The sequence below is a fragment of the Rhinatrema bivittatum genome, chromosome 2 (assembly GCF_901001135.1).
Source record: "Rhinatrema bivittatum chromosome 2, aRhiBiv1.1, whole genome shotgun sequence".
NCBI lineage: Eukaryota > Metazoa > Chordata > Amphibia > Gymnophiona > Rhinatrematidae > Rhinatrema > Rhinatrema bivittatum.
This window is the reverse complement of record NC_042616.1, coordinates 728,818,263-728,845,623: the sequence shown is the minus strand read 5'-3', so window position 1 is coordinate 728,845,623 and position 27,361 is coordinate 728,818,263. Positions and strand designations below refer to the sequence as shown.

The 27,361-nt window shown below is 39.3% G+C and overlaps 1 protein-coding gene across 1 annotated transcript in view; it reads left to right on the top strand.

Moving 5' to 3' along the window:
- The window catches only part of LRP12 (LDL receptor related protein 12), a 201,048-nt gene that overhangs the window by 88,471 nt on the left and 85,216 nt on the right, over window positions 1-27,361 (top strand). The window contains exon 3 of the mRNA XM_029591864.1: window positions 939-1,074. Coding sequence (XP_029447724.1) covers window positions 939-1,074 — 136 coding nt within the window. The remainder of the gene's footprint in view (window positions 1-938; window positions 1,075-27,361) is intronic.

The window sequence follows — 27,361 nt, the reverse complement described above, 5'->3', positions numbered from 1 at the left end:
ATATGGACATTCAGATACCTAAAATTTGTTAATAATGTAGAAACTGTAAACATTTTTCAGTGAAAAGGAAATTCTAAAGGAAGAGTTCATGAGATGAGGCTCCAAGGGAGTAGACTCTTGAGCAACATCAGGAAATATTTTTTCACAGAAAGAGAGGTGGGTGTGCAGAATGCCTTTCCAGAGTAGGTGGTAAAGCCTAATATGCTAACAGACTTCAGGAATGCATGACATAAGGTCCCTTAGTTGCAAAAAAAGTGAAGAGAAAAGAGAAATATGATCTAGCACATGTGGTTAAGGTGCCCAATTCAAACGATTCGCCAAATGTTGGGGCTACCACAATGGCAGGTGAGTAATGTGAAATGTTAGAAGTCTAGCAAACCATTCATTGGGGTATGCCTGGCAGACTGCAGTGACAGAATTATCTAGCAGCTGGGTCTGTCTGGCAGTCTGCAAGTACAGTGATAACTAGAAGTCCCAGTGGAAATGCAGGTGCTCTCAGCTCCTCTCTGCTGATGCTTGGGTAACTACCATACTTTCTATTGTTAGTTATTTAGATTATTACAAAGCCTATGGTTAGATAGGGAGAGGGATGCTGGAGGATCTTTATGCCATAGATGGTAAAATACAAAGGAGGATAATGACAAAAAGTGTTCACCCTCTATGGCTGGTGACTGGGCTATATCCTTAACACTCTAGAAAGAAATAACAGGGCACATTGGATGGACCTTTTCGTCATTTCCTGCCATCACCTGCCATATCTAATAGTCTGTGGCAATTTTTCTTTTCATTTACCTTTTTTGCCTATTTAAATTATTCCTGATTTCTTTCAGACATTTCTTTCTGCTTTGTAATCATTACATGTTTTATCTATACATATAATTTTGAAAATGTGTCCTGATGATTTAAAATGTAATTGGATTACTTTCAATATCTTTCAGCTTGTGGAGGAATTCCAGAACAAATTAGGGCTCCAAGTGGGATAATCACCAGCCCAGGATGGCCTGTTGAATATCCTGCTAGAACTAACTGCAGTTGGTACATCAGAGCAAATCTAGGGGAAATAATTACTATAAGGTAATTTTGCTATGATGCAATTATAACAGTCTAGAGGAAATGTATTTTCTTGATCTTGCTATTTCAAATTTAGACTAGTAATGATCAGCAATTTCACTACAACCTTGAAAAAAATGCAGAGGTCTTTATTCAGACACAATCCAGATAGCAATGTTAGCCAGATAAACTTATCCGGCTAACTTTGGAGGCATTTTCAACAGTGCAGCCACACTATTGAATATAGCCATCTATCTTAATTAGTTAGCCAGCTAAGTCTAGTCGAGTCAAAGAGCCGACAGCTCTTTGACTCGACTAGACTTAGCTGGCTAACGCATCTGGTTAACTCTGAATATTGGAGTTAGCCGGTTAACTTAGCCAGCTTATTCAGCTCCTCCCAGTTATGCCCCGGACCACCCCTAACTTATTCAGCTAAATTCTAGCTCCCTAACTTCTAGCTGGCTAGAATTTAGTCAGATAAAGGTTGAATATTGCCGGGTAAGCCATTTAGACAGATAACTATTATGTTATTTGTCTAAATGGCTTTGGAATATGGAACTCTCAATGTATAAACTCCACTTGTACATTCATCTCACAGTATTCAAATCAGAGCATAAAAATTGTTGGAAATACAATGTATTGTATACCTAGTCATATTAAATAATTTAAATTGAATAACTTTAAATTTGGACTAGCAACTGGGAAATTCACATACATAAATTTAATGACTTTTCAATATTTTTTGACTTGCAAAAAAATATTTTTAAACCATCTAGTGCAAAATTGCTTCATTTGGCTGCATTCATTAAAAAAGCTCAATCATACTTATGCATAATAGAATATGTAAAAATTTACAGTACAGAAGGCTACAGTTTACGAATCTATTACAGATTAAAAAAGGATAGAGAAATGTTCTCATAACAAGCAAACTCAGTGGAGTGTTACATATGGGTCACATGCTTCAAAGGAAAGGCTGAAGAGCTTTTGAGAAGAACCTTTTCCATAGGCATGTTGGTAATACCATGTGCTACCAGAACAACTGCTAATCACTTTCATCATTATCTGTCCAAGCAGGAATATCTTGCCAGATCTGTTGCCAATGAACCATTTTGGGGTTTTGTTTTTTCACTACCAATTTGTTAATCTGAATCTGTGGTGCCTCATATTGGCTTGGGCTTTCTACTTTGTTCTACAGTTGTCTTCCTTTTCTTTTCATAAGAAAGTTTCTCCCTTTGATTTGGATATATTTTTTTCTTGGAGATGTAATCAAAGCAGGCCAGCAGTGTCATTTATTTATTTATTTGATTTATATTCTGCTTTTTCAGCACTTCAGAGTGGATTACATTCAGGTACTATAGGTGTTTTGCCATCTAAATTCGTACCTGAGACAATGGAGGGCAAAATGACTTGCCCAAGGTCACAAGGAGCAGCAGTGGAATTTGAACCCTGGTTTCCCTGGTTCATGGCCCAGTGCTCTAACCACTAAGCTACTTCTCCACGCCAAGTATACCAAAGTACTCCTATAAGATGTCTATCACCAGAAATTCACAAGGATTTTCACAGCTTGCCTAGACAAGAAGCACAGTATCTCCAGTTATGACACTTGTAACTTTATGTTCCATGGAGTGGTTTCTAATTGGCAGAAGAGGCTTTCAGTCATTGTAATCATGAGGTCATAGGAACATCCTTGCTCATTGTAGTCCATGAATAAAAAATGAATATGCACTACCATGTTCATTCTACTTCAGATTTGACCACAGGGAATGCCCATCCGTAGCACAATAGTCAAGTTGGATGGCAGAAAGCCAAGGAACCTAGAGTTCATGTGTCTCTGTCACTAGGCTAGAATCCTAACAGGCTTCACCTGATGGAAGAAGCTTTTGCTAAAATGTTGTATTTGGGATTTTTTTCCATTATAACAGATTATTAGGTCTGAATGACTTATTGGCTGTATAGCTTTTGGAAGGAAGTGCATACTTTTTCTTTGCATTAGCCTCAAGATAAACAATAGGAATTTCATTCTGTTATAACTAAAGGAAAGAAGTTTAGTGTGCATCTAGTCTGCTCAGCCTCTTTTTAAGCTTTTAACACATGCAAAATTGAATGGCTATGGGCTTCAAACTTCAGATTTGAGGACAGCCTTATTGATATCCAATAAAAACAAAAAAGGAACTAAACATAATCAAACCAGTCTTTTTAGAATGGTATCATTTTGTTGTGCTATTTGTATGAATCAGTTCATGCTCCGCATGAGACCTGAAATTAACAACCCAAGCATTGTTGAAAAATATGTAGTTATAAAACAGTCTAGTGTTGTCTAATACTGCATTGAATCAAATGTATCTGTAGTGAAAATGGAAGTATGTATATAACACGGTTTTGACATCTTTTAGGCTCTAAATTTCAACCAGAGTTAGTCCAGAGTGATCAAATGTAGGCTTGTTTTAACAATTTTATAGGGATAAAGAATAGTAAGATCTTAAAAACAAAAAAAATATATATCAATTATTTCCTCACTTGATAAGTGACACTTGAATTTTCTTCATAACTTATTTATCCTCTGGGGAAAAAAGCTTGCAATTCAATTGTTGTCCAAGTTCATAACACCAAAACATAGTGAATGGGGACTTTGGCAGCCAAAGCTATTCAGAGTTGAAAATGCATAATTTGCCTCATCAGGGGTTATAGTGGCCTCCATTGCCATTCCTTTAGTCTGCCAGCTATCAAACATAAACATGCTGAGGTAGATCTTTAAAAAAGTACGCGCGCGAACAAAAGTATGCCGGATTTTATAAGATACGTGCGTAGCCGCGCGTATCTTATAAAATCCGGGTTCGGTGCGCACAAGACTGCGCAAAATCGGTAGCCTGCGCGTGCCGAGCCGTGCAGCCTGCCTCCGTTCCCTCTGAGGCCGCTCCGAAATCGGAGCGGCCTCGGAGGGAACTTTCCTTCCGCGTCCCCCCACCTTTCCCCCCCTACCTTTCGTTGTGCAAGTTTCACCTACTTGAAGCAGGCGTAACTTGCGCGCGCCGCCTCGGCATCCCCCGGCACAGGCCGCAGTGCCGGGGGACTCGGGACCGCCCTCCCGGCCCGCCCCCGAACCATCGCCACGCCCCTGGACCGCCCCTGACCCCGGACACGCCCCCGGACACGCCCCAGGACTTACGCGCGCCGGCGGCCTATGCAAAATAGGCACGCCGGCGCACGAGTGCCCTGCACGCGTAAATCCGGCAGGATTTACGCACGCAGGGCTTTTAAAATCTAGCCCAATGTATGTATCAGTGTGTCTAAAATATCTTGCAAAATCTGAATCACTTCATCTTCAGGGGAATTTGTATTTAGTGATTCAATGTCAATAGTTACCAAAGTTGCATCATCAAAAGAACCTGATAGATTCTAACATTGTAATAATATCTGCAGATTTCCTAATATTTGAGTGTAGTAATGAAATAAATGAGCACAAGAAAGTATCAATAAATATAGACAGGGAGGATAACTTTCAAATAAATGCATGCGGCAGCTTATACATGTATAGATGGTGGTGAGCAGATCTATACTAGTATTTTATAATCTATGCATATAATATATACACACACTTTATAAAATAAGTGTATCGCTACCCCGTAACATAAGCATGTATGTAGGTTTATGCACAAATACATGCAATGCATAAGAACATATATCAATGCATTGTGTACACATACTTTTCCTACCTATTTTAATATACACATGTAATAAAGTAAGACTTACTCGTGAGCACCCTGAAACGCCCTTAGACTACCTCTTTTTTACATGCATATATTAGTGATAAGCCCTTATATATATATATATATGACCTAATCAAGACGCTTATCATTATTAATGGTCACTGTAGGTTCACCCTATAAAGGGAGATAAAAAGATGAGTCAAATAACAATAAGTTCTCACTGATATAATCTTGTCTATTCAGCACCACAAGTTGGTCCACCTTTATCCACAGTTTAAATGGCAATATCTGTCTCATTTCTCAAGGACTTTAATGCCAAATGTTCATCCCATGTCATATTTCAAAAGGAGTTCAAAGGATGTGACGCTAGCATGCAGTCTTCCTAACCAGTTCCAGAAAAGTAAAAATAGCTGGATTTATGGGGCCAAGTGGCAACCATTTAGATGGTCTAGAAACCACCAAACTTACAAATTCATCTGTAGCTTGCTCAGAAAAAAAAACAAATAATTCAAATATAGAATTCTATTGAATTTTTGAAGACATATTTCACCTATCAGATGAGCAAAGAGTTTACTTCTTTTGTAGACCTTACTGTTTGTTTACCTGGAGACCATTTTGGTTTTTCAATTTTTAGGAAATTAACTGATCATAATATAATACTCTTTTGAAATTCTCTAGTTGTCATCCAAGGAGGCTGCATGAAAATCTTCCTACTGGACAATTTGTATGGCTCCGTGGGTTTTGTTCTGCATCTGGAGAATTTAAATCTCGGTCTCATAAGATGAAAACATGTTTTTATGATTGTGGCCATCCTTATTGTTAAATATGCCTGCATTTGAACATGGTGGGCTATCCATGATTTACAGCCTAAAAGAAATTAAAGTGAAAACCACTTAATTGATGTACCTCCTTTTTCGCTGCAGTACATTTGGTTCAATGCAGTTTTAGATAATGCTGCAGTGGTTTAAAACTACATATTTTTCAACAAATATTTGCCTTGATAAGAGGAACACAGTATTAGAGATCATATATTGTGTTCTTTTTTTGAATTGTCTTCAAAAGAAGTTTCATCTTTGGAATTACATATAGGATTCCATTTTTGCAGAGTATGCATTATATCCCCTCAGTCTTGAAAATGGTGATACTCAGCCTTGCTGATATATCTTATAAAGGAGAAAAACATGCTGAGGACAAGTTGAAAAAGGCCTTAGATATCATCAAGGATTAATGACCATCCTGCACACTCTATTGGGGTCAGATTTACAATTGGATCCAGAAAAGATGATCAGTTTTTTGCCCATGCTCCTTATAATCTCAGATGGCTGGACTCTAACTATCAGTGGAAAAGGATACAGATTATACTTTTTGGGAAAGTCCTCCAAATTATTCTATCTAAAGACATTCAAGACTGTGTTTCACCAGAACCTGCTGAAGTTTAGAGGCCCATCACAGGAAAGAGAGAGTGTGTATGTGTGTGTCTGGGCAGTGGGTGTGCTGGGGGTGTTATTCCAAATGCTACCTACTTCCCAGGAAGAATGAGGGATTGAGACACAACTTAAATCTAAGAATCCCAGCCCTCTATCTGAAAAAGGAAAAGTTCAGGATTATTTTCTTGGACACCATTCTTCTTCTTTTAAATTGTGAACATTAACTACATTCTCCGTAGGCAAGCAGGGGGAATCCAGCCAAACAAATGGATGTGACCACATCCTCAGAAGCCCATCTGAGCATTTTGCATATGTCAAGTAGTGCTATATAACAGGCCGATACAGAAAAACCCATGTGAGAGCCGGTGAGCACCTGCTCTCCCGACGTGTGCCCAGGCCACTCTCCTGGGCGCGCGATTCAGTAAAAAAAAAATATGTAAATGAGGACCTGCTATAAAAGGAGGTGCTAGGGACCCTAGCGCCTCCTTTTTGACAGAAGCTGCGGCTGTCCGTGGGTTTGACAGCCAACGCTCAATTTTTCCGGTTCGGTTCTCGAGCCCGCCGACAGCCATGGGTTCGGAAAACAGACGATGGCTAAATTAAGCGTCGTTCTTCCAACCCGCGGGCCTTGGGAAGATTTTTTTTTTTTTACATTTTTTTTTTTTACTTTTTGGGGCCTCCGACTTAATATTGCTATGATATTAATTCGGAGGGTGTACAGAAAAGCAGTTTTTTCTGCTTTTCTGTACACTTCCCCGGTACTGGCCAAAATTAATGCAGGCATTTGGCAGGCGTTAATTTCTGAAAGTAAAATGTGCGGCTTGGCGTTTTCGATGCGCTATTACCCTTTGATTTTAGAGAGGCATATCAAAACCCAAGTTGCTTGATCTGGTTGTAACATGTTACCAATCTAAGGCTTACCTCCTTAGAAGTTTGCAAAGCTGCACTGAGTTAAGTCCATTCATCATGAATCTCACTGCCCTTTGAGATTCAATTTTGACTATTCTTGCTACAGGGGCTATTTTTAAAACTAAATCTAACTCCCACCCTCCAAAAGCACACTTCTGCAACCTAAGGCTTACCTCCTTAGATGCATCGGATGGCCTCCCCTCTGACCTGTCTCCTCTCAACGGCAGAAGGAAGTCTCCCCTGGAAAATCTCTCCTTCACAGGCTTTGTCAGATTGATGGCCAAAGCCACCCCATTTAATTTTCGGTGAAGCCTCCTAAGGAGAACATTGTAGTCCCAGTGCACGAGATCCTCATGGAATTGCTGTTGAGGATGAGGAAAAATCCCCTCTCAGTGGCTCCTGTGAATAGTAAGGCAAACACAGTATATCTTGTCCAGAATGCTCCTGGATTTAACAAGCAACAGCTGCCACATCAATCGGTCATGGTCAAATCTGCTCTCAAGAAGACCAAGTGCACTTGTACCCATTCCTTGGGGAAGGATCAGAGGGCCATGAATATCTTGGGGGAAAAAGTGTTTCAGGGTGCTATGCTTATCGCCCACACAGCGGTCTACCAGCTCTTTATGGGCCAGAATGTGCAGGACATCTTGAAACTGATGCAGGACATGGCTGAGCAGCTGCCTCAACCCTCTTCAGTCCCTGGTGCACAAAGATCTAGAATGCGGAAAACACAGGGTTTTTTTGAGGTGGCATCGAAGGTCTCTGCTGCAGTGATTGGCACACGCAGACCCAATTGACTGCGGAGCCTTGGATCTCCATCAGGAGGTACAGGAGCGACGAGCTGTCATGCAGAGCACAGAAGAGAATCTCTTAAGAGATAAGGTGAAGTAAGCAGTGGCCCAAATTTGTGAACCACCATGCAGTCCTCCAACAGCTTTCCACTATATTCAGGACCTATCCTCCTCATCTAGGAGGCCTTGTAGGTCTGGCCCCAGGAAGTCTTTCTTCCACCCAAGGAAATACTGTCCTCTGCCACCTCAATCTCATCAGTAGCAACAGGCCGCTCGTCGTCGTCCAAGACAATAGAGGGCCCCAAAGCCTCAGCCAGCACCTCAGTCAACTCCAGGGATGGGGTTTTGACTAGATCAAAGGGAGAGTTGCCAAGACCATTGTAACTGTGGTGATGGATCTTCTAGTCAGGGGCAGGCTGCGGTTCTGCACGAATTGGTGGCCCAGTATAACCTCACACCAGTGGGTCCTCACCATCATTCACAGAGTTTGCAAATTAAACCTTGAGTGCCCCACCAAATTGCCCTCTAAATCCATTTTGGGGACTGGTAGTACATCAGGAAGTGCTTTTGTCGGCGCTCTCCTACCTCTTTAACAGTCAGAGCGATTGAGCTCTTTCCACCAGGGCAGAGAGGGCAGGGATTTTTACTCCTGGTACTTCCTGATTCTAAAGAAAACAGGGGGACTCAGTCCCATCCTAGACCTAAGGGCCTTGAACAAATTCCTCAAAAGAGAAAAGTTCAAGATGGTTTCCGTGAGCACCCTGATCCATTTCCTGCAAAATGGGGATTGGCTTTGCTTTCTCGATCTAAAAGACGCATATATCCACATCGAGATCTTTCTCAGCCTCCGGAAGTATCTCCAGTTTGTGGTCGGAGAACAGCAGTTGGTACTTAGTTTTTCCATTTGGGCTAGCATCTACCCCAATGGTCTTTATGGAATGCCTGGCCATGGTGGCAGCGCACTTTTGCAGACTAGGAGTTTGTTTTCTCCTATCTGGATGATTGGCTGGTCATGAGTACCTCTGGGGCAAGGGCCGAAGGGTCCATGCGCTCAACCATCTGGGTGTTGGAGTCACTAGGTTCGTCATCAACTGCCCCAAGTCTCATCTCAGCCCGTTAACTCAATTGGAGCTCATCAGAGCCCTGCTAAACACGGCTCAGGCCAAGGCTTTCCTGCCATTGCAATGGGCCATCACTCTGATGACCTTCATGGCAGAGATTCAGAAGAGCCAGTAGATATCAGCATGGCATATATTGAGACTGTTGGGCCACATGGCCGCCACAGTACATGTTACTTCCTTGGCATGCATGAACATGTGAGGAGTCTAAAGGACCTTGTGATCTCAGTGGCTTTGGGCCATTCAGGATCTGCGGGACTGTCTCTGTGTCATCCCGTCCCTCCAGGAATCCTTGTCAGGGTGGTGGGAAATTCCAACAACAGGACATCAGTCCTCAGAAGACCCACCCGCCTCGCTGTGGAGTTGGGTCTCCACTTTGTGGGTTTTAATCTTTATTATTTTTTTCTTAATTCTGAGTTGTAAGTCTGAGGGGACCCCATGTGGACATGTGGTATATTGCATGCCAGAGCAAGCTTAGAAAGGCTCAGTCAAAGTTCTAGAAAGTTTGACATAAGATTTCCATGCCGGATTCCATCAGATGACATCCTGCTGTCCAGGTAAGCAATTCTGTGTTATCTATTCTCAAGTTTGTATGGGACCTAATTCATAGGAAGTCTCTCATTTCCCATATATTTTGGTGGTCACCAGTTAGTAGAATCAGTGAGCGCCATCCTATACTAAATGTTACAATATTAGTCTGGGCATGGGTCATCGCCCCAGGTAATGGCATAAACTTGTAACATTTTTACCTATTTTAGTCAATTATCCTTCCAGTATTCTTCCCAAAGCCAAATTCACAAAGGAGAATCTACATTTTCTTTGTGGGACTGCAAGAGGCATTACCTTCTTTGTGGATTATCTTTTCAGTTTTGAAGGTTCTGACCAATTTTTTTTTTATTTCTTATGACAATAAACTGGCTAATTCTTTGAGTAACAAACAGTATCATCTTTTAATTGATAGCCATAATTTCTCATTGTCACCTGGCAGCTTTGATTTTAGAAAGGCATATCAAAACCCAAGTTGCTTAATCTGGTTGTAACATGTTACCAATCTAAGGCTTACCTCCTTAGAAGTTTGCAAAGCTGCACTGAGTTAAGTCCATTCATCATGAATCTCACTACCCTTTGAGATTCAATTTTGTCTATTCTTATCTTTTTATTTATTTATTTATTTTAAGTATTTCTATACCGGCATTCGCGATAAATATCGCATAATGTCGGTTTACAATTAACAAGTAGATAGGGAACAAAAGGCAGAGAATAACATTGATCTAAGTAATAATAGTAATAGTAGTAAAAACATTAAACAAGAGAAGGCTAAGGAATGCAGTTACAATAAAACAAGGGAGTAAATATAACTTGGATCAGAGAAAAGAAGCAGGGGTTTAAATATAGATAACATATATGCCAGTCAATGTGCTTATAGCGTTGAATAATTGCCCTTATGAGGTAGTGATATTAATTACTAAGATTAAGGCAAAGTCTGAGCGAATAGGTAATGATGGAATAGGTTCAGTTTAGTTCAGGGTTCAGTTTGGTTCAGGAAAGGCTTTCATGAATAGCCACGTTTTAAGTCTTTTCCTAAATGTAGGAAGGCAGGGTTCCTGTCGCAAATCTGGTGGGATGGAGTTCCACAGTTGTTGGTCCTGCAGTGGAGAAAGCCCTGTCTCTGGCGGTTATGTGCCTCATGGATTTGGAGGGTGGTACTTGTAGGGTTTCTCTATAGGACTCTCTGATTGGTCTTTTGGACGTGAATTTTTTGAGAGGAATTTGAAGGTTGAGCTGAGAGTGTTGATGTATAGCTTTGTAAATAATGGTTATGGACTTATATATGATTCTGTAGTGAATTGGCAGCCAGTGCAGATCTTTGAGGATTGGTGATATGTGGTCTCTTCTTCGTGTGTTAGTTAATATTCTTGCAGCCGTGTTTTGGACCATCTGAAGGGGTTTGGTGTGAGATGATGGAAGACCTAATAGCAAAGAGTTGCAGTAATCTAGTTTAGCAAAAATTATTGATTGTAGAATAGTTCTGTAGTCATGAAAATGGAAGAGTGGTCTTATTCTTTTTAAGACTTGGATTTTATAGAAACAGTCCTTAGTAGTTTGATTTATGAATGCTTTTAGGTTTAACCTGTTATCCATGATAGCTCCCAAGTTTCTTACTTGTGGAGTTTGTAAATTGGGTGGAGGATTTGAGTCGATGTTACTGTTTTCAGATGAAATTAGGAGGAGTTCGCTTTTTGAAGAGTTTAGTATTAGATTAAGGTTTGAGAGGAGTCCATCAGTTTTTTGAAGACAAGTTTCCCAGAATTCTAGAGTTTTGGTGTATGATTCCTTGACGGGGATGACTATCTGGACGTCATCTGCATACAGAAAGTGTTTAAGGTTTAAGTTGGTTAGCAGTTGGCAAAGAGGGAGCAGGTAGATATTAAAGAGTGTTGGTGAAAGGGAGGAGCCCTGTGGAACTCCCGTAGATGAAGAGTAATGTTGAGATTCTTTGTTGTGAATTTTGACTTTGTATTTTCTGTTCCCTAAGAACGATTTGAACCATGATAGTGCTGTTCCTGTTATTCCGATATTTGCTAATTGAATTAGTAGGGTGGAATGGTTAACCGTGTCAAAGGCGGCTGAGAGGTCCAGGAGGATCAGTAAATAAGTGTGACCTTTGTCCAAGCCCATGATGAGGTAGTCGGTCAGTGAAATTAGTAGTGATTCAGTACTTAAAGCTTTTCTGAAGCCATATTGAGATGGGAACAGAATTTTGTTCTTCGAGGTAGTCTGATAGTCTGGAGTTGACTAATTTTTCCATTACCTTAGCTATGAAAGGGAGATTGGATATAGGACGGAAATTGGTAGGATCATTAGGATTTAAGTTGGGTTTTTTTAAGAGCCCCTGTATTCTTGCTACAGGGGCTATTTTTAAGAGTGAATCTAACTCCCACTCTCCAAAAGCACACTTCAGCTTCAAAAATTGCATCTTGTTTTTTGTTTTATTCTATACCAAAAAAGGATAAAAGACCAAAAATGTTTTCATTTCCTTTGATGGTAGTATTTGTTTTGTTTTCAAGTTTTTATTTGCCCATAGCCATGTATTCCACTAGATATGACTTACTGAGTCTGCTTTTTTTTTTTTTTTTATGAGAGAGAAGTTACTTGGCTGCAATTATTATTCTCCAAAAACAGCAGCAGAGTCAGCTCAAATTTCTATTTTTTGGGGAGTTATTCTTTGTACTCTTTTTTGCTTTTTGTTGTGCTACTCATTAAAATCAAATGGCAGTTGGTATGGTAGTGTGTGGGATTCCTACCACAAATGTCCTAAAACGTCTAGAAAGTTTTCTGAATGTTTTGATGACAACACACATGACTCTCCAGCATGACTTATATGTGCAACTCCATGAAACTGCTGTGATTTAAAGAAAACAATTATAGGTAAATAACTTCACTTTACACTACAATCTTAGCTTTGAAGCTCATTTAAGTGCTACCTCAAAAAAACAATTTATTTCCTAAGGTATTTTGTTAAACACTTATTCCAGGATGTCTCTTGCTATAAAATTTATGAACTACCTCTTCGTTCTTTTCTTTGGGTTAATTTTCTATCTTTATTTTCTTCTCTTAAGCTATAAATCTTTTTGTGGGTGGGATGTGTTGTATTTTATATTTTTGTAATATATCTTACACTGTGGAGAGGGGTAACTGTGTTAGTTTGTATTAGCAAAAACGACAGAAGCTGGTGGCATCATATAGATTCATACACAAATATCCATCCAAACTTATTGTATTAGTGAATAAAGGACTTTCATATGGGATAGCATTGTATACGCCAATATGTTGTAGACCCTTGGGATTTGTAATCATTGATCCAAATATTAAAAAAGATCTTGTGCTGCGTGCATCTTCTATTATTTTATCCATAAACCTTTTACTCTGTGTGATTACTCTGAAACTATCTATAATTAATACATCAAAGAACCTCCAGATCAGAACTAAGGTACTTAGCTAGATCATTGAGCCTTATAAGATGATCAGAAATGCTCCCAGATGATGATAAACTGGTGAGGACAACTCCTTACGCAGTTAACTGTTTCAATAGTACTGTATCAGAGGAAGCAAAGTTGCAGATTATCTTCAAGTCCTGTGAATCCTCCTTATGGTTGGACCTTACCGACTTGATAAAGAAATTAATTTGAGAAAAAATGCATGAAAAGACTTTAATTGAAAATGTGAAACGACATATAGCAGCATGTAGACTGTTAACAAAGTACTCAAGTTGTTCAAAGATAATTCAGAATATATTTCCAAATGGATAGCCATTTTGAAGAAGTGTTTTTGTGATTTGATGGTACTTATAATTGAATTTACAAAAAAAGATGATTTTGTAAACACAACTTTTCAGTCTTTGAATCATTGAGCAAGATTAAAGAGAACATCTCACTCTTTTATTTTAAGCAATGCTTGGAGATTTTCAGAGATCTATGGAACAATATTGTCCATCTTTTAAGCAGGTGAAAATCAATAAATTATGGCATGATCAGAGTGACTATGAATCTTATACTGTATACTGGTGGATACTGAAGCTCTGGAGCAGAATCGCCAAGAATGAATCATTCCGTCTATCATCAGATGGTAATTCTAGCAAATCAGATGAATCAGATGGTCCTGAACAACATCTGAAAATATATAATGATGATTTTTCAATTAAAGATTCACGAGCACCACATTTTTCAATGCAGGTTGAGGGAACAGAAGCACATAATGGAAATACAATGATCAGCGATATCCCAACCACAAGGGAGAAGGTGACAGGTACAGTGAATAAATTATGGACTGTCCAATCACATGGTCCCAGAGCAAGAAACATCAGCAGTGATCAGTCTTTCTTATTGTGTCTTATCAGAACAAGAAGCAGTATTAAATCAAAGCTTATCCTTTGTCACCACATCCCAACACGATCCTTTTAGATGCCAGAATTTTTTGTTTTGGTTTATCAGGTCACTGCAAGTAAAGTTATTTTCCTGTGAAATTACTGATAGTTCTATAATTCACAGGAAGTGCAAGTGGATCCCTCCAGGACCAATGGACCAAAATATAGCTATATTCAGAGATTTGTTATTTCAAAATCTATAGACAATAGAAAAACAATCAACCAAGACTTATTTAATCTTAGTAAAATAGCTAATGCAGTATTACATTTATTGTCACAGAACAATTCAGTGGTTCTTATTACTAAAGAAATATCCATTTTGCGCATACAATGTTCACACACACATTATTTACAGGGTTCCAAAAGTTCCTAAGTCAGTTATATCACCTGCAGCCAGACCCATAATATTACCCAGTGAATCATTATTAGAACCCTTATCACAATTTGTTGATTATTTTTTTAAGTTAGAGATTCCATTCTTCTAGTGCTCACTAGACCATTTTAAAAAATCAGTTGATAAGTGTTGACATCGGTGCTGCTTGCACATCTCATGATACATTCCACCTGAAGAAGATATCTCTGTCAAAATGCTGCCCTGCATCAGGGTTTGAAATGTTGGACAGAAACTTGAAAACATGCAGTCAAGAAGAAATAAAGTGCACCTTTATACACCATGGGGAAGTTACATGGGCATTAAGATAAGTGATGCGATTTATTTTTTCACATTGGATTGGTGCACTAATGAATATCATTTTGAACCCCTGACTTATGATTATACTGAAACTAGGCATTTTGGTTTGCACTGAAATCCAGCAGATGTTGAATGTGTTTGAGGTCATGTAGGTTTCTTTCAAGATTAATATAATGAAACAATGGAAAAAAAAAAAAAAAGAAAATTTGAGTAGGATTGACTCATTGCATATTATTCATGTTACATTGATGACACCTTTTTTATATGGACATGGTCGGTGGAAGAGCTTAATTTCACTCATGATTAAACATCTGGAACACAAATTTGAGATTTACCATCACTTGGAGTTCGTCACAAATCTCTTTTTTTTCTGGACATAATGATTTTGAATACGAAACAAGGATGGCAAACCACATTATTTAGGAGACTGGTGGAAAGAAATAATTTATTGAAATTTATCAGTCATCATCCAAGAACTCTAAAGTTGGGTTTGCTGACCAGTCAATTTTTTTTCAATGTATCAGTTGTATTCATCATTGACAGACTTTCAGCAACAAGCTAAATCCTTAGCAGCTCGCTTTGTAGCAAGAAGCTATCCATATAAGTACATCCAGACAACATATCTTAAAGCACGCTACTCAGAGAAGCTGTTTTGCAATACAGAGTTGAGAACAAGCCCTCTTTGGTGTGCACATAATCATAAATGGAAAGGTCATCAGCTATTGTGACATCTATTTACAAGCTTTGGTTAGTTTAGACAGAATAAAATGATTGCTGAGCAACCAACATTTGCATACACAAGAGGCACTAATATCCGAGAACGTGTTGTGAAAGCCGTACTTCTGGATATCGAATTGGATCCCCCACTGTCAACAGCAGGTCACTCACAACTTGCAACTCTTATGACCTAAGTAAGTGATTTGGTTTCATTAGGTGCATTTGTTAATCAAGAGAGCAGTGAGCCACTCTGGCTGACTAACTGAAGTTAGACTGTTTGTATTTCCCAACCCTCCCACCCCTCACCCACCTACCCCTAGCTCATCCTTTAATTTACAGGCAGGTGCCACTTTCAAAAAAACAAAACAAAATAAAAAACCTTATTGAGAGTTTGATCATTCTCCTGTAGGCCACTACTAGACATATAGTGAATTCACTAATACACTTAAAGGACATTAATTAGACACATTCCTACTCCCATAGCAACATAAAACTTAAGTAGGAAGTGAACAAATTTGAGATGAAGGCTGCAGTCCAGCAGCAAGAGGGGGGCTTCCCAGTCTTTTGCATCGAGTGTCACAGGTATGATTTTTTACCCGCTGGTGAGAAGTTGTACATGTGCGTGCAATGCAAAGAACTCCTGGCTCTCAGAGAACGAATCTGATCTTTGGAGGCTAAAGTGGCAGACCTGGAGGAGCTGAGGCAGACAGAGAGGTAGATAGATGAGACCTTCAGAGACATAGTAGCCAAGTCCCAACTTCAGACTGGCAGCCCTGGTGCTGCCTTGGAGGAAGAAGGTCTCATGATTGGAGAGCATCAACCTGGTGCAGCAGGAAAGTATCCTGTAGCAAGGACCTCCTCTCCAGGTGATGCATTGTCCTTTCGCACTGAGGATATCTCCCCAAGGCCTACTGCCCAGGACGGAAGGCTTTGGTCGGCCATCATAGTTGGTGATTCGATTATTAGGCAGCTGGGTGGCTGGTGGGCGTGAGGATCGCCTGGTAACATGCCTACGTGGTGCGAAGGTGGTGGACTTCATGCATCCCCTAGATACGATTTTAGACAGTGCTGGGGAGGAGCTGGCTGTCATGGTTCTTTTCTTTTCTTCTCTTTCTGGCTTTCTGGCTCTCTTTCTTTTCTCTTTCTCTTTCTGGCTTTCTGGCTCTCTTTCTTTTCTTCTCTCCTCCCAGTTCTATTACCTTGTTATTTGTAACTGCTTCCTTCTACACAAATAGGTTATTGAATTGTTTACTGTACACCCCTGTTATATGTAAACCGGCATGATGTGTTTGCAACATGAATGCCGGTATATAAAAATTTTAAATAAATAAATAAATAAATGGTACATGTGGGCACCAACAACATAGGAAAATGTGGGAGGGAGGTTCTGGAAGCCAAATTTTGGCTCTTAGGTAGAAAGCTTAAATCCAGAATCTCCAGGGTAGCATTCTCTGAAATGCTCCCTGTTCCACGCGCAGATCCCCAGAGGCAGACAGAGCTCCGGAGTCTCAATGCATGGATGAGACGATGATGCAAGGAAGAGGGATTCAGTTTTGTTAGGAACTAGGGAACCTTTTGGGGAAGGGGGAGTCTCTTCCGAAAGGATGGGCTCCACCTTAACCAGGGTGGAACCAGACTGCTGGCACTAACCTTTAAAAAGGAGATAGAGCAGCTTTTAAACTAGAACAAAGGGGAAAGCTGACAGTCGCTCAGCAGCACATGGTTCGGAGAGAGGTATCTTCAAAGGATACTAATGATGCATTAGAATTAGGGCATCCCAACAGTGAGGTTCCAATAATAAGAAAAGTAGTCCAAGTGCCTGTAACTAAAAACTCACCTGAGCTAAAAAAATTCTAACTTATCCCTATCAATTAAAAAGCAGAATAAAAATACAAACAAAAAACAAACTTTGTAATGTTTGTATGCTAATGCCAGAAGTCTAAGAAGTAAGATGGGAGAGTTAGACTGTATAGCAGTGAATGATGACATAGACTTAATTGGCATCTCAGAGACATGGTAGAAGGAGGACAACCAATGGGACAGTACTATACCGGGGTACAAATTTATATCGCAATGACAGAGAGGAGCACCCGGGAGGTGGTGTGGTGCTTTATGTCCGGGATGGCATAGAATTCAATAGGATAAACATCCTGTAAGAGACTAAATGCACAATTGAATCTTTATGGATAGAAATCCCTTGTGTGTCGGGGAAGACAATAGTGATAGGAGTATACTACCATCACCTGGTCAAGATGGTAAGACGGACAGTGAAATGCTAAGATAAATTAGGGAAGTTAATCAAATTGGTAGTACGGTAATAATGGGAGACTTCAATTACCAAGTTCAAACAATGTGGAACCCAAAATATTGTAAATAATAGCCTAAGAAGGTGTCAGCAAGCCTGAACGGTCTTCTCAACCATTCACCTTCATCATTTTTTAATACTTCAAAAATCATTTTTATATAAATTTTTTTTCTTTTTTACTTAAAATAGTCCTCCATCCATAGAGATTACGATGACCCAGACTCTTGAAAGTAATTTGTTTACACAGCCCAACACGGCCAGTGTTTCGCTTATCAGCTTCCTCAGAGGCATGCGAAAAACATTTAAACAAGAGTCATTAACCCATTTAAACAGGACGTAGCGTCTCAACCATCTCATCGGGAAAACACGGCCAGTGTTTCGCTTATCGGCTTCCTCAGGGGCATGCTATTATTTACAATATTTTGGGTTCCACATTGTTTGGACTTAACTTTGTTGTTGTGGTTAACCGCTGACTCCTTTTGTTTAAGTTGTAGACTTCAATTACCCCAATATTGACTGGGTAAATGTATCATTGGGACATGCAAGAGAGATAAAGTTCCTGGATGGAATAAATAACATTTTTATGGAGAATTGGTTCAGGAACCAACAAGAGAGGGAACAATTTTAGATCTAATTCTCAGTGGAGCACAGGATTTGGTCAGAGAGATAACGGTGGTGGGGCGACTTGTCAATAGTGATCATAATATGATCAAATTTGAATTAATGACTGGAAGGGGGACAGTAAGCAAATTCACGGCTCTCATGCTAAACTTTCAAAAGGGAAACTTTGATAAAATGAGAAAAATTGTTAGAAAAAAACTGAAAGGAGCATCTACAAAGGTAAAAAGTGTGCAAGAGGCGTGGTCATTGTTTAAAAAAAAAATACCATTCTAGAAGCACAGTCCAGATGTATTCCACACATTAAGGAAGGTGGAAAGAAGGCAAAACGATCACCGGCATGGTTAAAAGGGGAGGTGAAAGAAGCTATTTTAGCCAAAAGATCTTCATTCAAAAATTGGAAGAAGGATCCAACAGAAGAAAATAGGATAAAGCATAAATGTTGGCAAGTTAAATGTAAGACATTGATAAGACAGGCTAAGAGAGAATTTGAAAAGAAGTTGGCCGTAGAGGCAAAAGCTCACAATAAAAACTTTTAAAAATATATTCGAAGCAGAAAGTCTGTGAGGGAGTCAGTTGGACCGTTAGATGATCGAGGGGTTAAAGGGGCACTTAGAGAAGATAAGGCCATCGCAGAAAGATTAAATGATTTCTTTGCTTCGGTGTTTACTGAAGAGGATGTTGGGGAGGTACCCATACTGGAGAAGGTTTTCATGGGTAATGATTCAGATGGACTGAACCAAATCACGGTGAACCTAGAAGATGTGGTAGGCCTGACTGACAAACTGAAGAGTAGTAAATCACCTGGACCGGATGGTTATACACCCCAGAGTTCTGAAAGAACTCAAATATGAAATTTCAGACCTATTAGTAAAAATTTGGAACCTATCATTAAAATCATCCATTGTACCTGAAGACTGGAGGATAGCTAATGTAACCCCAATATTTAAAAAAATGCTCTAGGGGCGATACGGGAAACTACAGACCGGTTAGCCTGACTTCAGTGCCAGGAAAAATAGTGGAAAGTGTTCTAAACATCAAAATCACAGAACATATAGAAAGACATGGTTTAATGGAATAAAGTTAGCATGGCTTTACCCAAGGCAAGGCTTGCCTCACAAATCTGCTTCACTTTTTTGAAGGAGTTAATAAACATGGATAAAGGTGAACTGGTAGATGTAGTGTACTTGGATTTTCAGAAGGCGCTTGATAAAGTTCCTCGTGAGAAGCTTCTAGGAAAAGTAAAAAGTCATGGGATAGGTGGCAATGTCCTTTCGTGGATTGCAAACTGGCTAAAAGACAGGAAACAGAGAGTAGGATTAAATGGACAATTTTCTCAGTGGAAGGGAGTGGGCAGTGGAGTGCCTCAGGAATCTGTATTGGGACCCTTACTATTCAATATATTTATAAATGATCTGGAAAGAAATATGACAAGTGAGGTAATCAGATTTGCAGATGATACAAAATTGTTCAGAGTAGTTAAATCACAAGCAGATTGTGATAAATTGCAGGAAGACCTTGTGAGACTGGAAAATTGGGCATCGAAATGGCAAATGAAATTTAATGTGGATAAGTGCAAGATGATGCATATAGGGGAAAATAACCTTTGCTATATTTACACAAAGTTAGGTTCCATATTAGGTGCTACCATCCAAGAAAGAGATCTAGGAGTCGTAGTGAATAACACATTGAAATTGTCGGTTCAGTGTGCTACGGCAGTCAAAAAAGCAAACAATGTTGGGAATTATTAGAAAGGGAATGGTGAATAAAATGGAAAATGTCATAATGCCTCTGTATCACTCCATGGTGAGACCGCTTCTTGAATACTGTGTACAATTCTGGTCGCCGCATCTCAAAAAAGATATAATTGCGATGGAGAAGGTACAGAGAAGGGCGACCAAAATAAGGGGATGGAACAGCTCCCCTATGAGGGAAGACTAAAGAGGTTAGGACTTTTCAGCTTGGAGAAGAGACAGCTGAGAGGGGATATGATAGAGGTGTTTAAAATCATGAGAGGTCTAGAACGGGTAGATGTGAATTGGTTATTTACTCTTTCAGATAATAGAAAGACTAGGGGGCACTCCATGAAGTTAGCATGTGGCACATTGAAAACTAATCAGAGAAAGTTCTTTTTCATTCAACGCACAATTAAATTCTGGAATTTGTTGCCAGAGGATGTGGTTAGTGCATTTAGTATAGCTGTGTTTAAAAAAGGATTGGATAAGTTCTTGAAGGAGAAGTCCATTACCTGCTGGGTTCAAAAAAGGTTTGGATAAGTTCTTGGAGGAGAAGTCCATTAATAGTTATTAATCAAATTTACTTAGGGAATAGCCACTGCTATTAATTGCATCAGTTGCATGGGATCTTCTTAGTGTTTGGGATATTGCCAGGTTCTTGTGGCCTGGTTTTAGCCTCTGTTGGAAACAGGATGCTGGGCTTGATGGACCCTTGGTCTGACCCAGTATGGCATGTTCTTATCTTATCAGACCATCATGAGTCTAGAATGACAACATCCCACTTCTGGTTTCAAAGTAATTCAGAAAGATAACACCAGCTGTCAGACTGATTTTGTAATCTATGTGATACAATGTCCTTGGCAATCTGGTTTATATAAGCAGAACCAAAAGAGCTATCTACTAGAGATTAATTGAACATCGTAGTTAAAGAATGAGAGACTTTCGGCACCAATAGTCCAACATTGTGTAGAGCATTTTCAGGTATATACTGAACATTTATGGACGATCATCAAATATTTGCAGCTTACCCTAGATGTAATCAACATGGGAGCAATTATGGATATCCACTTTGAATACGATAGTACTACATGGTCTTTATGAGGAGATTGATTGGTGGTCATTAGTCTGTTTGGTGCCCTTTAAATTTGTTTTAGTCACAAAAATGGAGGTCCCACTAGTGAACTGTGGGATACATTTTCAACACTGATTGGTTAACTATATTGTTTAGAGAAACTTAAAAATGGCATTTCTCATAGGATTCACATGACTTCAGAGATATGCTGCAAACTTGGAGCAGTGTTGGGAGTCATTACCAGTTTACCATCATCCCGGGAGCATTTCTGGTAATCATATAATGATCAGCAAACCAATTGAATACCTTAGTTCTGATCTGGAGGGTCTTTAAAATATTAATTATAGATAGTTTAGGAGTAATCACATAGTGCGCAATAATTTTGGATAAATAATGAAAGAGCAACAATGTTTTAATATATAAAATAAATAGAAGAAATGAAGCACAAGATCAGTTTTTATTATTTTGGACCGATGATTACAAATCGCAGGAATCTACATCATATCGGATTATACAGCGCTATCTGGTATGAAGGTCCTTTATTCACTAATACAATAAGTTTGGATGAATATTTGTGTATGTAGCTATTTTCCATGTCAGTGGTTTTCATTTAGGGCACCTTATAGATTAACTGATTTATTAAAGTGGACTTTTGTCCTTGAAAGTTCATGCTTTATAAGATGCACATACACTGGCATTTATAATTGTCAATGATTTAAAAAAAAAAAAAAAAACAAACGAAAAACAAAATGAAAAAACTGAGATTTACTCTTCATTAAACTTTTTAAAATTGAAGTTTCTTTAATTTGTTTCCCATCTTTGAGATGTAATTACAGTAAAACTCTCATTTGTCTACTAGACATAAATGTAGAATAAATATAAAGGTGCCTTAAGTAGTAGCTTTAAGATACAACATGTAGTATCTATTTTATGGTTTTAGCAGACTTCGTAAACTCAGATGCCAGGTCATCATGTGCCAGTTAGGTTATGTTTTTATGCTGTGGTTTAGTTATAAGGGAAAATGAACAGTAATATTCTATAAAGATTAACAGTTTGCTTTAGTAACTCAGAAGGGTGACATCATTCGACAGCGTAAACATGGAACACATTTTCCAAAATTTTCCAATGAAGATTTTAAATATCTCTTCCTTTAGAACAGATGGTCACATTTCTGTGCTCTGCTTTGATCACTGCTTGCTGCAGTAATTTTTCAGTAGGTTTTCTTCTAGCTTCTCCTTTTTGTTTAGGCAGCAGTATGTCTTGTGTGTTTCTTTTTTCCTTTTCATTTTTTTTTTAGTTGTTTTGACATTGTAACATTTGATTTCTTTTTTGTTTTCCCTGTTGGTAGCTCACTTTCGCAGCAATTGTTTTACGGGCTTTCTCAGGTGCTGACCTTACTTTTTCTCTTCAGGCTATCTTGCCACATAACATTTTTTTCTCCTTTTGATTTTATCAATTTTTCTGATGATGGGAAAGAAGGCCAATGGCTTCAAGAAGTTCCCAGACTGTAGGCAAAAGATGTCCATTACTCACCATCATAAGGCCTGCTACTAATGTCTGAGTGAGAATCATATGTCCTGCTGCAACATCTGTTCTATGATGTTGCCAAGGGCCATAAAGATTTACAAGGTCAGACTAAGTTAAAAAAAAACCAAACAAACAAAAAAAAAAACTCCATTGAACTGGCATTGAAGACACTGAACGAATGTCAGCTGCTGAAGGAATTGCATATGCCAAGGAAGTTAGTGACTTTTTTGGTGGCAAAGCCTAAGGAACAGTTCTCATAATCCTTGTTGATGCTGAGCTTTGAACTCTAACCAGTTGCTCACAGAGCCAAGGAGAAATGGCACTAAGGGGTTATCGATGGAGAAGGTACATAGACGTCAATCTCTTCATACCAGAGTATGCTATTCCACACTCTAAGCAATTGTGCAAGGAGGAAAGAAACAGTCTCCGGATGTATAGCCTTTAGCTTTTTGTTTACCTCAAGATAAATTGAAGAAAGTCAGTCCTGCAAAGCCTTATTGACTTTTCAGATCAGCGGTCATTGAGGAGGAAAAAATTAGAGAAGCATTTGTCCAGCACATGAAGAGTGCTAGACATCAAGTGTCAACTGATTTGATTCCATTTGGAGCATCAAGTAATCTACCAACCACAGCATCATCTGTGCATCTTCTGTGCAATATTCGATATTGGTGTGACAAGCCATAGTCAAATGGTCCCTGAGAGGGAAGCTTCTCTAGACATTCACTAATGACTGGCTCCAATGCCCCAAGAGTCAACCATTGGTGCTAAAAGGCAGCCACCTTTAGTTTGAAAAGTCTTCTGTTTACATTGAGTGGCACTGAATGTTCGTGGACATTCTCTTACAAGTAAGAGGAACTATGCTCTGAAGAGGAATTCTCATCTGAACTCCTTTTGGATCCCTTTCCTTCACAGTTAAAGTGTAGATCTCTACCTGAAAACCTTTTCTTTTCAAATTTAGTTTATACTGTTGCCAGGTTTATTCCTAGTCAGTTCCAGGAAAAGCCCAGGACACCTTTATTTGACCATCTCAAGTACCTGGATGACAGAAGAGTTGGCAGTGCATCTACCAGAAAGTGCATAAGAAGAAAGATGCCAAATATAATGTCCTAGTGACTGAGGGATTTGACTCAATTGTTACATCTACCTTTGGTGGTTGAATCCATGCTGAATTGTGCCAAACATCCAAGAAGCATATTTGTCTCCTCTTCCGCCCATACGCCCCATCTCCAAGGCATTAATCTCAAAAACTGAATCATTTGGTAGGAGTTGTCATCAGAATGCTCAGCTTCAGTCCTGTACAGCACATTACCAAACTTACACAGTACAGAACTTACAAACTGTTCTCAAGGAGCACTAGGATTCACTGACCACCTTTATCAAAAGGATCTAGGTGAATTGTCACCCCTGGCTCAAGACAAGGTGTGTGAGAAGCATCTTCTACATTCAGCATGTAATGCTATTGAGATGGCATATATAGCCTTTGCATTTGCTATAGAGGAGCACATACTCATGGCCATGAGTGTCTAGCTTACATAAGGAAAGCTCACTGATGTGCCTGGTATTAGAGGGACATTTTTTTGGAACTAAAGCCAGAAGTAATTAAAATCCTGAAAGACAGCCATTCAGTGATGAGAGCTCTCTACATATTAGTACTGCTCGTCACTTCTGTAGCACTACTTGATATATTTGATACTCTATAAATACACAAAAGAGATAGTTCTGCTATGTAGCGCTTTTAATCTAATCAAGGCAAAAATACATGATTTTCCAGTACCAGCTCCTGCCAACTTTTCTACCAAGACAATTTTCAGGATCAGGAACCCAGGAAGCAGTTTTTCCATCTGAGGAGGTATGTCCAGGATCCACCTTGTCCCAGGCAGTAACAGGACTTCAGGCCTCATCAATGTGAGGTCAGAAATACTAAGCCCCATAACATTACCTAGTTAAAACTAGGGATGGGATTAGGACTTGATCCAAGGCAATAGCCAAAACTCCAGTCTCCGTTCTGGAGAAACACTGTTGAAGGGGGCTGAGGTTTTACACAAGCCATTGACCTACAATAACCTTCAACAGTTGGACCCTTGGATAATATTGGAAGGCTACATATTGCATCTATTGGGAATGCCTCCAAATTGCCCACTGAGAAGAATGTTATCTCACAATTTGTACAGCTCAATACAACTATTTCCTTCTTAATGTAATTTGTAACCATCTGTCGTGGCCATCATAATAGGCACTCCCAGTGTCCAAATAGCTTTCTTGCCTTCTCTTTAATCATAGGTCAGTTTTCAATTTTTTAAAGTTTTATGTAAATTAAAAAGTCACTTATCTTGTCCTTTAAGGCTGACTCCCTGACACGGAGCTGTGTTTCGAGCAACAGTTTACATCAAGGGGACCTCATCTTTTGACATTTTAAAAAATGCAAATAAAATTACTTATCTCACAATGATTTGGCTCCTCATAACATATCTACTCATGTCATGCTTCTGTGAAGCCTTGTGGAGATCCTCATTGATGAGTCTTTCAACTCAATTGGCACTTTTAAGTTCTTTGATTTAGATTTGTTGAAAAAAAGTTTACTGAAAACTGCAGCGTGGATCCATGTTTTGATTAAATAAAAAAAAAAATCTGCATCAGGGAAATGATTCCAGGAATCTCTCACAATCCAGCCTGCAAAGAAACTAGAAGGCAGAATTTAAAAGTACCACATGCAACATCACAATCAATCAACGTCAGAACATAATCTTCATAATACATTGGTGAAACCTCATTTTAAAAAAGCTTATTTCACTGATCCATATTGAAAACGTGACAGGTGGCGATAAAGTATACCAGTCAAGTTTATAGTTAATACCATGAGGTTGCACAGACTTTAATGTGAAAATCCAGTACTTTTCTCTAAGTTCTGCAGCAACCAGCATTTTCTCAGTGTGGATCTCCAGTCCTAGTCCTATTCACAATGGATCCAAACAGAAAGATATCAGCATTCTACTCCAAAAGGAAATCATAAAGCATCAGATATTTTCTTGCATTTGGCTTCTCTGCACATATCTTCCAATTCCTCTAGAGTCTGATCTTCAAACTAACTCTGTCAAAGTATACCTTAATTCAGCTGGCATATCATAATGTAGAAAGGAGACAAATTTATGTACAACTGTTAGATGTACAGTGCTGAGACAGTATAATAATTAGAATTGCAAGTTCTTACCATGATACCCTTGTTGTTCAATTGAAACCAATTTTTTTCTTATGCAATTAAAAAAAAGTTTTAAATTTGGTTTCTTGACATACAAAAATATACAAATTAGGAACAATAAGACTGAGAATTAGTGAAATACTATCTGAACCCCTAGTTTTCTTAGGGCAACTAATTGGCTATTTAGAAATGGATGCTTAAATTGGTGAACAGGTAAACCACCTTGTAGAGTATAAATTGTACTAAAATACAGACCATCCTAGGAGGTTCACAAACTTGTTCTCAACAGCATAAGATTCATTTGGAGCTTCCTTCATTTGAATCTTCCCATCAAGCCATCTGCAATACCATGGGATCTTGGTGTGGTTTTAACTCAGTTTATGAAAGTCCCTTTTGATCCTCTAGCCTGATGTGGCCTAAATTACCAGGGACTGGGTCCAAGCAGAGTGGAAAGCAGCATTGGTGGCATTGGCCGTGACAATAGCAATTCATCTCTCCTGTCTTCCCTTCCTCCCCTGCCACCCCCCATCCCTTATTCACCCTTATCCTCTGGAATAGGAAGAGGACAACAGTGTTGCAGTGCCATGGGACAATGCATCATTGTCCTCCACTGCTAGGGCCAAAGTGTCGTGCTTGGAAACACATGACACCCCAGCCTGGTCAGTGGAGGCAGAATACACAACCCAAGGCACTGCAATGCAGCTGTCCTCCTCCTAGCCCCAAGCTGAGATGGGATGGTGAATGAGGGGATCGGGGAGGGGAATGGAATGGAAGTGAATGAGGGATAGTGAGGAAATCATGAGGTGAGTGGAACAGTGAGTGAGGGGATTACTGTACAATGCGAAGGAATGTGAGGAGAAAGTGAATGAGGAGACTGGAGGTTGGGAGGGGGCAAGATTAAAGGAAGAAAATAATTTGAGGGATTGTGAGGGATGGGGGATGGAAAAAATTGCCATTGAAAGGGAGGGAATATTGGAGGGGGGGGAAGATTGGAAGGGGCATGGAGAGTGAATGAAGGGATCACGGTAGTTGTAAGTGAAGTGAGGAGATTGGAAGGGGGTGTAGAATGTGAGTCAGAGGATTGGAAGGGCTTGGTCTCAGAAGAAGTAGATATTCCCTCCTTTTCTCAGATCTCCACTTTTCTGGTCCAGGATACACTTTTCTTTCTTCTTCCTTCTTTCTCCTCAACTCTTTCCACTTTATCCCACTGCTTCCTGATTCCCTTTAGAACTCTTCCCCGTCTCCCTTTGAGATCTCCTCCCCTTTCTTGCTCCCCCCCCCCCACCCATTCTCTATCCCCTTTCTCTTCCCAGCACTAGTTGTTTTTCCCTGCCAATAAAATAAATTAACCAGACACAAGAAATATCAGAAAACAACTTATGAAAATATCAGAAAACAACTTTATGAACAACTTTATGAACATGTCAAGTTAACATGATTTAATATGTAAATCAATTCAGAGTTATGCAACTGTTCCAGATAATTGTCACACACAGAGAAACTTTGCCACAGAATTTTCAAATTCTTACCACAGAATCATAGAAACTTAGAATTGACAGCAGAAAAGGTCTTT